The 14,994-nt window shown below is 44.9% G+C and overlaps 1 protein-coding gene across 1 annotated transcript in view; it reads right to left on the bottom strand.

The window, feature by feature from the left end:
• Positions 1-14,994, bottom strand: part of RCL1 (RNA terminal phosphate cyclase like 1) — a 65,232-nt gene that overhangs the window by 13,721 nt on the left and 36,517 nt on the right. The window contains exons 5-7 of the mRNA XM_070431598.1: positions 13,563-13,687; positions 5,993-6,118; positions 1,892-2,048 (exon numbers count right to left, since the gene is read on the bottom strand). Coding sequence (XP_070287699.1) covers positions 1,892-2,048; positions 5,993-6,118; positions 13,563-13,687 — 408 coding nt within the window. The remainder of the gene's footprint in view (positions 1-1,891; positions 2,049-5,992; positions 6,119-13,562; positions 13,688-14,994) is intronic.

Below are 14,994 nucleotides of genomic sequence, written 5' to 3'. Positions count from 1 at the left end.
TGAGAATGGTGACTGGACGGGGAGAAGACTTGGCTATAGGCTGTTTTCTTTAGCCAGGCCTGTGCAGGGATCAATACCCATGAATCAGGCGCCACTCTACCACAATGATGAATAAATTACAGCGACAAAAAGTATTTAAAAATAAAACAAAATCACCTGTTTTATTTCATAAGGGCTCACATATGATCTTTTTTTAAAATATATTTTATTGATATTTTACAGAGAGGAAGGGAAAGGAATAAAGAGTCAGAAACATCAATGAGAGAGAAACATGGATCAGCTGCCTCCCGCACATCCCCTACTAGGGATGTGCCCACCACCAAGGTACATGCCCCTGACCGGAATTGAACCTGGGACCCTTCAGTCCGCAGGCCGATGCTCTATCCACTGAGCCAAACCAGTTAGGGCTCACATATGATTTTTGCTACTTTAAACAGGGCAAAGCTTCCTTGGAGACTTCAGGAAAGAACCACAGAAATGTCAACTAACTGAGACTAAATACACAGACAAATACAGAGATGAAAGTCTCTTCAGCTGAAGAGAAAAGGCAATTTACAAACACTATAAACCATGCAATAGCAAATCACCCAAAGTATAGTTTTTGCTAGTGCTCAGCTCAAGAATGCGGGGCCTCGCATACAGAGCAGAGAAATAAGGATTCCTGGGAGCCTGTCCTGGATTCTGCATGTCAAGGAGAAGGTTTCACCTTCTGACATGGATCCGAGGCAAGGATTGTACAGACAACCAGAAATCCTGAGGCCAGATTTGTGACTCTCCTCTAACCAAGTATATGGGACCTTAAAGAATGTTTTTTCTTTTTTTTTTTTTTTTTTTTTTAATATATTTTATTGATTTTTTACAGAGAGGAAGGGAGAGAGACAGAAAGCCAGAAACATCGATGAGAGAGAAACATCGATCAGCCGCCTCCTGCACATCTCCCACTGGGGATGTGCCCGCAACCCAGGCACATGCCCTCAACCGGAATCGAACCTGGGACCTCTCAGTCCGCAGGCCGACGCTCTATCCACTGAGCCAAACCGGTTTTGGCTTAAAGAATGTTTTTTCAAGCAGCTTCATCCTATTTCTTCTGCCATCATCTTTCCTTCCCTCCCAATTCCTTCCTTGCTTATTTGAGGTCACCTCGACTATTTTGGGGAAACAGGAAGAGCGTGTATGCCTGTCTACATGTTGTTTGTATGGACTGACAGAGAAAAACCTGTGACAACTGAGAGGACAGGTTGGCCCAGGTTGGTCTGAGCTGCAGAAGCAAATGGCAACAGATGAAGTCTTGTCTTCAGCTTCGTCATCCTTTCTATCTCCTGTGTTCTCGCCTTTCCAAAGCCCCTGCCATGCTCTGACACAGGCCTGCCTTCCCTAAACATTCTTCTATGCTCCAGAACACACTGCAAATTCTAGCCTGTTGACACTATTTTGTATCTGACGCAACTGTCACATACAAATTGCCATTTCCAACTCCTCAAAGAACCTGAAAACAATGAGCCCCCATCCTCACATGGCAAGGACGGGGGAGCTGGGAGATGGCACCTGTTCTGGTCGCGGCACTGTATCCTCTTCAAGTGGGCAGTCACCAGCTAACCTGCTTCATTTTACACCTTTTCTTTCCTGAATAACGCTGTCTCAGCTTTTTAAGTGTCCACACTGTTAAAACGTACCTGTCCTGTGTCCCAAATCTGGGGAACTGGATCTCTGCTTACTGACTAGTTCAGCTAATCCATTCAAACAGTTCATGTTAAACTGTTTAATGGGTAGGAAGAGTTAACTCCTTGGCATAAGCCCTTGAACAGGGAAGAAAGTTGCTAAGGAGTAAGAATGAAACAATGAACTGCTTCCTGATGGCTCCTCTCCCGACTGGCAGAGGCGGAGGACATACCCTGTAGATTTCTTCAAGCAGCAGCTTGGCACAGTTCCTGCCCAGGTCCTCTGGAAGCACCGCCGCCCCCTGGCCCTGGGGGTTGGAGGTCAGCTCAGCACTGAGGAAGGTGCCGTTGGTGGTCTCGGCAACCAGTGACAATCCAAAGCCTGGAGACCTGGGGATTCAAAGGCACAGACACTGAGTAGGGTTAATGAAGTGGGGTTCGGGCACCAGCAAAAGGAAAGAGAAAACAAACACCTCTCTCAAGGCACTCTGCCTTGTTACAGCAAGCCCTACTGGAGTTCCCACTAGCTTGCGCTGAAAATACACATGACTTGGTGAGAGCGCACCTGGCAGAACCAAGGAAGGTGCAAGTTTACATCGCTTTTCCTATTAGCCCCTCCCATCCCTGCCTTCTCCTGCCCCTCCCACACTGTGAAAGATCCTGCTGTAAGAGTTTATAGGAGCATTAACAAGGGCTACCAGATATTCAGCACCTACTTTCTGCCAGTTTCTGACCTAGGGGCTTTGACACTACAATTCTGCAGAGCAGGTAATATGTGCCCATCTATGCCCTAACCAGTTTGGCTCAGTGGATAGAGCATCGGCCTGCGGACTGAAGGGTCCCAGGTTCGATTCCGGTCAAGGGCATGTGCCTCGGTTGCGGACACATCCCCAGTGGGGGGGTGTGCAGGAGGCAGTTGGTCGATGTTTCTCTCTCATCGAAGAATGTTTCTAACTCTCTATCCCTCTCCCCTCCTCTCTGTAAAAAAAAAAAAAAAAAAAAATCAATAAAATATATTTAAAATATATATATATATATGTGCCCATCTTACAAATGAGGAAATGGAGAAATTAAGCAGCCTGCACCACGTCCACACAGCTAGGAAGTGACTGAGATATGTTTCCAATGCAGGTCTTCCAGACTCCAAAGCCTACCCAAGTTCGCCACCACAGCCCTCACAACCAACCCAGAAGGTGTAAGTGGCCTGGAGACTACCTCATTACAGCTCCTCTTGGAATACATCAAACTCCTCCCCGCCCCCCTCTCCCCCCCGCACCCCAAGTAATGAAAAGTGCCACATAAGCCAGGAATAGTCCAGATAAGGCTCACCTTTGTTTGTGTCCCTAAGGGACATCTCTCAGAATTCAATTAATAGCATCAAAGAGCTGGCACATGTTCTCTCCCACTGTGTTTCTACCACCCAACAGCCAGAACCTAATACCCTTCTGGTCAAGGACCACATTCGTAATTCCAACAAGCACCTGCTGCCATGGGCCAGGAACTGGGGGCCCTACGGCAAACACGAGTTCCTACCCTCACCGACTTCAGTGACAACCAGTTTGACACAAAACAAAATCAGTTCGAAAACAATAAAACACAAGCATCTCTCCACAAAACTTCCAGATCTGACACCTCAAATCTCCTTTGCCTCATGCCTTTTCAGTAAACGTGTCACCAGAGAGGAGCAGCAGCCACCGTCCACACACAGCACATACAGATCTGCTCCTCTGACACAGAGTTCATAAAGCACCTTCTATGTGCTCTCTGCAAAACTAGCCAAGATATTTGTTTCAGAAAAACTATGTGTAAAATTAATGATGCCTCAAATGCACTATGAGCTCACTATAGGAACTATGATGGTCAGTTGTCAATTTCCTTATTTTTACATCGATGATCTATGCAGTCCAAGGTTAATAGCACCTGCCAAGGGAAGGGGTGCAATGAGCTACCGACGTAATCAAAGGCTCGGGGGCACTCTGGGATGCTTAACAATCTAACAATGTCCATCGTCATGGGACATTTCAGCACAATCTCAAGTTGCCTTTGAGTTGCTTGACCAGGAGCAGGGAGGGGACATCCGCCTCTGCAGGAGAGGCAGTGGAATATAAAATGAAAGAGTAGGAAACGGAGGGGAGGGAGAACCAGGAGATAAGCTCCGATCACTGCTTTAACCCACTTACCTGAATTTCCTAAGAACTTCCTAATTTTCTCATCCATATAAATTCTGTGAGGAATGCAGACTTACTCTAATAAACTTTATAGTTGATCAGGATCGTTCCATTTGATGTTCTATTTGTTTTACAGAAAACAAGGTAACGTATTAGGCTATGTATATACAACTCCAATTTTCTCCCCAATTGGGGTGTGTGACCAAGCAGCTGGTCACCAGGTGACCTCACTGAAAATGCACATTGGTGCGGGTTACAAGTGGCAGCCTCCAAAACTTTCCAACTGGTAAAGGACTAGTTGTTTATTTTTTTAAGTTGTGCCTGTGAGAGTCAACATGATACCACCCTGGACAGATGTGCATGTTGGTCACAGCACTGACAGAGGCACCAGGAACTGCTGGCCCCACAACACAGGCCTAACTGACATGCATATTTCACCGACTCAGAAGAGGAAAATAATACCCATCCATGACTTCAGAAGGAAAAACACTGTATCATCTGTAACTTAAGATTCAGAAAACTAAACATGGACTTATACATGGGTTTTAACTTTTTAAGGGGAGCTTGGAGTTGATGACCCACAGGTCCACTAAAACCCACATCTTGATCCATGTGTGATCTTCCTACAGTGTGACCATGCACTGGGGTCAGCTGAGTCAGTCATAAAAAGCCACACTGGTGGCAGTATGGCCTCAAGCCTGCTCTGCTTCACCCCTGGCCACCCTGTGGTAGATACTGAGGCCATAATTCCAACTGCTGACATAATTCCAGACCCTTGGCCAAGGGAAGAGAAAGGAAAGAACAGCCTTAGCAGCTACCATTTCTGCAGCCCCTACTATGGGCCAGGCATTGCTTAGTGCAAGCATGAGCCTCGAGTTTGACATGCTTGCCTTAGTGGCGTACATATGTGATCTTTTCATCTTTACAGCTACCTAGGGATGTTACCACTGCCACAGTTTGAACAAGGAAAACACTGGTGATATTCGAGCAATATGCACAGGTCTGGGACCATCACTGACTTTTCCAACCCCAGAGGAAAGGGCCAACTTTGCACACAAAACCTTTCCCAACTCTCACCTCTGACACCACCACCTCTGTTGCTTTGGACTATGAGCCACTACGGTGTTTCTGAAATCACCATCTTTTCCTTGGGCTTCACGAAGTTCAGAGATCCCGTAACACAGTCACCCTCCTTAACTCTCTTTCCTTTTGTTGAGGAAGTTAAAAGGAGCCTCAGAAGGAACATCCATGAAAAGGGTTAGCTGCAGCACCACTTAGGAAAAAATTGATTTCTTAACTTACTATCAACCTTAGACCCCGATATTCTTTTCTTTTTTTTTTTAGGAGACAACCTGACAACTTCAGATCTGAAGTACAATAATACTGTCACTAAAATGTTTTAGCAAAAACAAACTCACACAGGTAAAGCAAATTTCGCAAAATATTCATCGTTAACTACAGGTAGCAGGAGTACATAGGTGTTCACTATGCTATCCTTTCAAGTTCTCTTTATTTTCCCCCCAATTACAGTTTATATTTGATATTATTTTATATTAGTTTCAGGTCAACTTTTCTTTATGTTTAACATTTTCATAGTAAAAAATAAAACAAACAAACAAAAACGGTTTTAATTGCTTCCCTAACTTACTGGTTTCTAAAAATACAACAAAAGCCCAAAACATAGATCATTAACTTTTTATTTTCTAAAGCGGGGTTTTCCACAAAGGCTTTCATTAAACCAAATCCAATCTGCAATAACAACTTTCTCTGGCTCCAGGGGTGTTGTTCCCCTAAACAGAGAGAGAATCTGACTGGCACTTTGGCCAACAAAGGATTTTTGCCTAAACTGTTATTTCCTTAGAGTGGAAGAACTTGTTTACTTTAACTTTTTGTGGGAACAGAGTACAGATGGAATTTAAAGCTTAAAGCACTACTAGTAAATAGCTAGGTTTTCATTTCCCTCCGGGTAGGGATGGTCCCCTCATCTCCCAGCACCGGCCACTGCGATGCTTTCCATGAGATAGGAATTATTGGTGGCAATGGCAGTAAGTCAGAAGGAAATTAAATCTGAAATTGTCCTTCCTCTGGCCGCCCAATCTCAGAGATGAGTATGAAAAAGGCTAGGGTAGCTGCAGAATTAGACTCCCAAAATGCACAGGCACTTACTTCCCAGAGTTGACTCCTTTCATGTGGTCTGTGTAAATGTAGATGTCGGGTATAAACTTATTGAGGATGCTCCTTGCAGAATCCACAATCCGGTTCGCCATCTGAGGTGAAACACGGACGGAGTACCTGCAACCTAGAGTTAAGGACGTCATTCTCCTTGGACTTCAGAGCAGAAAAACATCCAAGAGCTAGCAAATATTTGTGAAACTGTAATGATAGACTGGGACTTCTAATTGCATTTAATTTTCTAACTGTACTTCATCACTTACCTGTATAGTACCATCACCAATTTTTATATTATTATTTTATTTAATATATAACTTTACATATAGTTATAAAAGGCTTAAATGCTCATGGTGGGGAAAACCAAACAATATAAAGAGTTGGAAAGTAAAACCTCCCAACCTTGATATAAATTTCCCACCCAGACCCCTGCCCTTAGAAATGATTCAACTCAATTCTGGAACATATGAAAGCAACTGCCTCGTATGGCATGAGCCAAGCTCCCTTGAGGTATTCTCTGATCATCCCCATTGCTGTAACCAACGAGTCTCTCTTAGGACCTAAGATCAGAACAGATGCTACACTGTTGATAGGAAAGACAGAAAGAAAAAAAGAGAAAGAAGGAAAAGAGCATGTAAAGGACTAAACAGCTTTTTGGTTTTTTTAAATGCACAGAGACTATTTTCAATTATTTGAGTTTCAATCACTCCATTTGTGGATGATTCAGACTCGTCACAACTGCTACCATATGGTCAAAATACTGGTAATTAGCAGTTTTATAACAGGGACCCCAGAAAGGAGAGGAGGAAGATACTTAGCAACACAAGTAAAAAGGCTGGTGCTTAAGAAAGTGGAAAACACAGAGACTGGTTCTCCCCAATCCAGTAAAAAATAAGTATGCAATGAGCACTTTTAAAGTGCAATGCATGGCCATAAGCCAGCTAGATATGCAGGGCAGGGGCTAAAAGAAGGGAGAAGTAATAACATGTGCTCTTCCCACTCCCCTTATACAAACCTCATGTGGCAAGTCCAATAGGGAAAACAAGGTGTGTGGTCTGCCCATTTCAGCTCAACTCTCCAAAAACTACTATCAATAACACATTTAATTTTCATTTGAGCTGTAGAATAAAATACTCTGAGTCTGTACAAAAACTTGATTAGCTTCTAGCTTCCCTTTCTGATCCATCATAAACATTCCACCCAAAGATCAATCTTCCTCATGCTGGTGAGAATCTTCCTAGTCACTCTGGACCCTCCCAGATCCTGCTGCCAGACCCTCCGGCCTGCTCAGTGTTCATCCCTAACCCGGCAACCTCACCCCTCCACCCATCCAAATTCTTCACCCCGAACTGCCCTTCCTTCATCCTTCAAGTCCAGAGTTCCCTCCCTCTTCTGAAACCCTCCAGCAGCCAGCACCCAACTGTGATCTGCACTTACACTTACCATCCATCTCCCTTCATACACACACATGTTCTCGCTCGCCAACAAGACTACAGACTCCACAGGAAAGGGGCTCTGCTGCTGCCTCTCTCACAACTCTGTACTACACTACTTTTGTACTCAGGAATATTCGATAAATATTTGACTTGTCTCAAAGGACAAACCTGAAATGAGGAAAGAGCAAAGAGGGATTTTTAATACACACACAGAGTCCAGTTACATCACCACCTCTCTGTCCAGAGTGTACTTTTGACCACAGGTAGCTACAACAAACAAGCCCAGGTCTCATACCCTTTGGACCAGGTGGGTGCTGTCCTTTTGAGGTCCAAGGCTGCTCACTCTCCCTAGGAGAGCATAGATGTCACTATCCTGACACACAGTCGCACAACGTTCATGGTTCCCAAAGTTCTTTTAGGTACACTGTCAACTTACTTTATGTTCATGGCAACTCTATGGCAAGCACTACGGAGCCCCAGGTCCAGGACTTACACTGAGGACAGGTGGGTCACAGAACTAAGATTCAAAATTAAACAGATCCACTTCCCAAAGACAACCTTCTTCCCCAGCCCCTCCAGAGATGTGGAAACCAGGAGGGAGACAGTGCCAATGCAGGGCCGGTGCAAGGCTATGCTAGAATGCAGGCCGTGAAGCGAAGAAGGGAAAGGAGCTTTAAACTGGTACATCCCAGAGTCACTACGGAGCCATGTGGCCTGGCATGGAGGCCCCACCAAGGAGCAGCTAAGGTTCTAGAATCAGACTGTGTGGAAGTCCCAGCTCCAGCAAACTGCATCGTGCTAGCTCAAATGTGCTCTTCGCTGTCCCTTCACTTCCTCATCAGTAAGAAAAAGACAATCATAATACTCTTCCTACAGGGTTTGGAGGCTCAAATGAAAGGATGCATGTAACGCCATTAGTGGTTCCTGGTGGACAGTCGGAGCCCAACAAATGCCAGCTATTGCTTTTCTTACCGTTAGTCCAAGACTCAAATCCCAAAGCAGAGGTTCTTTTCCTTTTAGGACCAGAGAGCCCTCTGAGAACCTGATGAAAGCTACGACACTCTCTAAAGAAACACATGGAACACACACTATGACAGACAAGTTGGAGGTTATGAATGTCCTGAAGCTCATTCACGAATGCTATACATCCTAGAGAGACACATTCATAACTACAGTCCATATGGAACTTCACCCTCCCCAGGACTGCAGGCCAGAGAACCCCAAGGAGTGCATTCATGTGTGTGTTTGTGTGTTGTGTGTGTGTGTGTGTGTGTGTGTGTGTGTGTGTGTGTGTAGAGAGAGAGAGAGAGAGATTGGTTCTCTAAGTACCTTCCCTATAGTCAGAGAAAGAAAACCGTATTGTCCCACAAATTTCAACTCACACCCACTTCTGCCTCTACCTCAGTATACTCAATTAACTCTTACGTACCAGATCATGAGCTACCAGGCCACACTGTAAAACTGAAACAGAATGTTCCCTTCACTCTCATCCACATCAGGCAGGGGGGAGAAGAGAGTGGGTGACATTAAATAAACAGTAACCGCACCATCCAGTCACAGCCGCTGGCAGGAACCAACACCAGCTCCCTGCCAGACCCTGGCCAGTCAATCAGAAGGGAAAAGATGCACTTTGGGCGGTAGCTCATTAAAACCACAAATGCCCAGAGGAGAGTGGGACTAGTTCTCCCAACTTGAGCCCTCCTGTGGGGAATATAACCTCCAAGCTCAGTTCAACAGTTAACCAGCCTTGCAAGTAAAAACCACAAACCCAGCTAAAACTTTTCCAAAGGCAGCTCTTTAATTCCCAGGCTCCAATCCTGGCCAAGAAGGTGATCTCAATTCAAGCCCACATTCCTCGGAGGTGTCTGTGAAACGGGCTGCTCTGCAGACCAGAGGCGAGAATGTCTGGTTTGCAGGCAGGGATCTAAGCAAAGGTATTTTCCCAGGGAGTTTAGAGGAAGACTGAGGAGGATTCAGGGGTTATACCCCCTGCCTCGAGCAAGGGGAGGAGTTTGGGCCCTCACTAGAGCCTCTGGCTCAGATTTTGTAAAAGGAACACCAAAGGGAGAAGTTAGGGAGGAACAAAGTCAAACCCCAGGTGCCTGGGGCACCACAGCCGTCAGCTTTCATGTTCTCTATACAACCCAGGATGCTCACCCCTTTCCCAGCAACATCAAAGGCTCACTTATGAGGCTTTCCTACACCCAGTAAAGAGGGTAAGTACCAGGCAAGACCCCAGTGTGACAGCCTCCATTGAAACCCATGTCGTTACCACAAGATTGTGTCAAAACACGCACACTCCGGGAATCACATTTCCAGACTAGAGAATGGATTCTAAGCAGAGGTCACCGCTAGGAAACAAATCTCAGGAGAAAAACAAAACAAAACAAAACCTGAAATAGACCTGGAAGGGTATAGAATTCCACGTACAAGACCATGAACTGCAGCATTTTTGGTAGCAGCGAAGCCAATTTAACTGTCCATCAACCTGCGGCTGGGCTCCCGGGGCAGCACTATTTCTCCCCAGCCGCCGCCTTCTCCTCATATGTACACGGGTGTGGACCCTGGGTGGCCTCGTGGTGGCCACGTAGACAACAGACTATAATCCAGGGAAGCTTTGCTATAAAGTCCTCTGTTCTTGATGATCCTGACAGAGAATGTAAACAGCACCCCAAGGTTGATCTTCATCTCAACAATGGCTCCCCCATGGATATGCAGCCTGCCCTATTCCATTGTTTCTCACCACTTACTGTTCAAGCTAATGGAGACCTCTGAAACGTTAGTCCACTACACACTTTTCCTCCAAGTAAGCCCTTCCTAAAGCCTCCTGAGAAGTACAAAGCTGGACTCTCAGCACCTACGCCATCCCCGAGAAGGAGACATCCTGGCCGACCCCACTCTGTCAAACTCCTTACCAGGAAAGGCATCCTCCATCCCATCCAGCCCCGTGGCCACCAACACCTGCCCTTACCCAGATCTTGTCAGCACCTAGAAATTTACTAATTTTAACATCTGAACCCAAAAAAAAAACCTCTAATCACAATTTCTTGTTCTTCTACACAAACATACATCTACCTCCACTAGAAACCTGTGAAGGTTTCCAATTCCTCGAGCCCTGCTGGGCTCCTCAGCAAGGAGCACACTGGCCGTGGCTTCAATGACAGCTCGCAAATACCTGCTCTAACCCCCGCTTCTGCACTACTCACCCTGTCAATCCACACCCGCCCCGATGAGACTGGCCCTCCTGTCTTCTCTGCTTCGCCCCTGGGCCGCCAACTGCTGTGGGATGCAGCCACACAGCCATGCAGCTGGCACCATGACACGGTTCCAGCTTCAGCTGGGCCCGCACGGCTGCCCTACAGCCTTTTTCTTATCTCTAGTCACAGTGCCCCACTGTGACAGCACATCTTTACCACCCCATCACCCTCCCTTATCATACCCTTGCCAATCCCCTTATCCTTGATCCCATCCTAACTCACTGAAAATGGCAAACTCCTCCCATCTCCCTTCCTCGCACCTCCAGACAAAGCAATCTAGAGCCACCCTTACCATATGCCTGCCATTCTCAATGCATCTCTTACCAGACAATAAAAAAATTACAGTAGCTACCACTTACTGAATGCTTACTTATCTACGAGCCCAGTGCCTTGTACAGTTCATCTATGACCTCGTTTAACCCTCGTTACAGGTACAGTAGGTATAATGGGCCCTATGATAAATGAGTCAACCAAGGCGTGGGGCCAAAATCCTACCATCAGTGAGTGGCAAAGCCAGAGGCAGAACCCACACCTGTCTGATTCCAGCACTTGGATCTTAATCACTTTGATGCACTGCTTCATCACTTGGCCTCTCTCCTACTTAAATCTGCTTTACCTAACCTACAGAAGTACTCAAATCATTACCATCATTTTTTTTTAAAGGAGGAAATCTTATCAAATCTCTCTTCAACAAGTTACCACCTTATCTTTCTTTATACTTCTCTTTCCTGTCAAGGTTCTTGCAAGCGTGGCCGCCACACTTCACCATTTCCCTCCCAGTCACTCCACAACCCAGAGCTGATTACACAAGCGAGGTTACATGTGGAAGAAGGTCTCCACCACCTTCTGGAAAGAGCTCCTCCCAGGGGCACTGGTGGCAGCCTGCTGTGCGTTCCTCAGCCAATTCCCCATCCTAATGCTGACTCCTCTGGGCTTTTTAAGGCACCTTCTTCATTATCCTCTCATCTCTGACTTCCCAGTCTCCCTTCCTGGGAGGACTTACCTAGTGTTACAAGTCTTAGTGGCAACTCAGGGTTCCGCCCTCCCCTCTCTGATTCCACAGCGTAGCTGACTCAAATCATTCATTTCTAGCCCTCACCTTGCCCCAAGTTACAGACCTACATTTCTAACTTCTTCTAGACTTGTCTTTCTGTAACCACCTTGAAGGACCCTCAACCCCAACATAAAATAAAGCTGAACTTAGCCATTTCCAACTGTGCAAACACATGCGTGAGGCGGCTGCGGGGAGTTTCCCACAGGGGCTCTGCCACCAGTGTCTGCTGGCACTGGGTACAGTGATGAAGAAACAGGAAAGACTCCTGCTTCTGTGGGGCTCAAGGTCTGTGGAAAGGTGTGGCTGGCTAAGCACGTCATGAAGACAATGTGGTGAGTGGGTAATTCCAGAACTGACTGGCCACACCACTGTCACTGCATGACAATGCTCCTTTCATTGCACTGGTTCATCTCCCTTCTCAACCTACCTGTTGCCACTTGGAATATATATTGGTTCATTATGATGCCAAGTGGTAACATGGGAGTGTTTGATCCAACAGAAATGCACAAGGGAGGGCAGCTGAAGTCACGCGTGGAAGAAGTCACCATCAAGCAGCCAGAGACTATTTACATCATCCTTAGAACCACAACCAGAGCAATATAATTTTTTCCTCTTTGAACAAAAAATATTTTTTGCTGTATTTTTACCATACAAAAAACAAAGCAGACAACAAAAAAACTAACACATCACCACAAACGTTTGTAGCTACTATCAGAACAAACCTCTCTACCCAGGTGCCTAAGTGAGAAACATCAAAATCATCCTCACGACTCCCTGTTCCTCTATTGCAAACCCAGGCAATCATTGTGTTCTATCCATCCTGCCTCTAGGATCCTATAAACTAGAGGCATCACCTGTCCTCCAGCACCTACCGTCACTGTTTCTCTTTAGGGCATAGTAATTCCATCATCTTTGCCTCTAAGTGCTGGTCATTAGGTGATTTTCTTTTTTAACTTGTATTTTCCAAAATTTCTATAATGAACCAAAAGTTCTTTGGTACCATCAGTATTATCCCCTTAATATGCAAATTCATTTTACAGAAGAAAACTGCTAACTTTGGAATGAAGAACAACGCCTAAGCATGGCCTTCCACCTTCAGTGGCTTCTACCCATCTTTCGTGTACCACCTCCTACTGCCAGACATCCCTGGCTGATGCACTTGGGACACACCACATTATTTGCTGCCCCCCAGAACCACCTTGCATCTGTTACCTCCATACAGGCCCACTTTTCTGCCTGAAGCTCTTTTCCTTCTTTGCTCCACTTCACAAGCCTCTAGTCTATAAGGCTCAGTCCAAATGGCCTGTGCACTGGTGGCCCCCAAACCAAAGCCCTCAGAAGAGTAAAACATACATGGGAGCCATTTAAGTGTTAATTAAAAAAAGAAAGTGAGCCCTGATCGGTTTGGCTCAGTGGAGAGAGCATTGGCCTGGGAACTGAAGGGTCCCGGGTTCAATTCCGGTCAAGGGCATGTACCTTGGTTGCAGGCACATCCCCAGTAGAGGGTGTGCAGGAGGCAGCTAATCGGTGTTTCTCTCTCATTTATGTTTTTGACTCTCTGTCCCTCTCCCTTCCTCTCTGTAAAAAATCAATAAAATATATTTTTTTTAAAAAGAAAGTGAACAGATCAATCAATCTAGTCCTGGTGAGGCAGCTAATTAAGCATCACAACACACCCAACAATTACAGTTTCACTGTTAAGATTTTTCCATGATTGTTGTCTAAAATGTAAATAACTCTGGGAAGAAGTAAACTGGTTGTGAGTCACTCTTCGTGAGGCAAGAAAATAATAAGAAATCTGAACCAAATGCAAAGGATACGCCATTCCTCTGATACGTTTGATTTTTCCTGGATCTGTGAGCTGAATGGGCTTCAGGACCTTCCTTATAGGACAGGAGAAGATCACTTCACCTCCTCCTCCAGGAGGCATTCCCCGTCGCACAATCTGCACACATGGTGAGAAAGAAGAGGCAAGAATACAGCAATGAGTAGATGGCCCAGACACCCAAGTCAGTAAGGTTTACACCAAGGGGCTCTTCCTTAGAAGGGAGAGAGATCTCACAGTCAGGCAGGTCCTTATCTTAACGAGGGACTGGAAGGGTTCAGGAGTTAATCCCATTTCTTAACCCTTTTCTCCTATGCAATTAACTGATCTATCAAATCTATATATTAAAGTCATGCACCACTTAACAATAGGAAATACGTTCTGAGAAATGCACCTTTAGGTGATTGGGTCGCTGTGCGAACATCATAGAGTATACTCACACAAACCTGTATGGTATGACTACTACATGATATAGCCTATTGATCCTAGGCTACAGCACTGTACATCATGTTACTGTACTGAATACTGTAGGTAACTATAACACAATGCTGAGTATTTGTAGATCTAAACATATAAAAGGTATAGTAAAAATGCAGTATAAAACATGGAGCTTACAGCACTGGAAGTTGCTCTGAATGAATCAGTGAGTGGTGAGCAAACATGAAGGTCTAGGACATTACTATGCACTACTGAAGACTTTAAACATTGTACACTTAGACTACATTACATTTATTTAAAAGTGTTTTCAATAATAATAAATTAAACTTGGCTTACTGTAACATTTTTACTTTATAAATTTTCAGCACTTTTATAACACTTAGTTTAAAACACAAACATGCGTACCAGGTGTACAAAAATATTATATTTCTTTATATCCTTATTCTATAAGCTTTTTCTTTTTTTTAATTTTTTTAACTTTTTTGTTAAAAACTAAGACACAAAAACACACACATTAGCTTGGCCTACACAAGGTTAGGATCTTTAAATTCACTGTCTTCCCACTTCACATCTTGTCCCATCAAAAGGTCATCAGAGGTAATAACAAATGGAGCTGTCATCTCCTTATAACTATGCCTTCCTCTGGAATACTCCTGAAGGACCTACCTGAGGCTCCTCTTAAGGAAATATGTCCACTGCGGTTTTCTTGGTTTATTTCTTTTTCATCACTTTTTGCTGGTAAGCAGATTTGCATCATGAAAATTCCCCTCTATTAATGAAAACCTCTTGGTGTTGAGGAGGGGTCCGTGTTTTCAAATTTTTTAAGGAGCTTTTTGAGTTCTTCAAAAGCTTCTGCTAAACACTTCACTCTGAATGTTCTTTCCCTTCTCCTGCAGTTTCCTTTTCCCTTGCCTCTTTTTCAGCTATGCATTCCTGTCCCAGTTCCAACAACTGTTCATTAGTAAATTTCTCAGGAACCACCTCTAGGA

Source organism: Myotis yumanensis, unplaced genomic scaffold (assembly GCF_028538775.1).
Source record: "Myotis yumanensis isolate MYYU_CA2020_CCGP unplaced genomic scaffold, mMyoYum1.0.hap1 SCAF_12, whole genome shotgun sequence".
Taxonomy (NCBI): domain Eukaryota; kingdom Metazoa; phylum Chordata; class Mammalia; order Chiroptera; family Vespertilionidae; genus Myotis; species Myotis yumanensis.
This window is presented reverse-complemented; position numbering and strand designations above follow the sequence as displayed.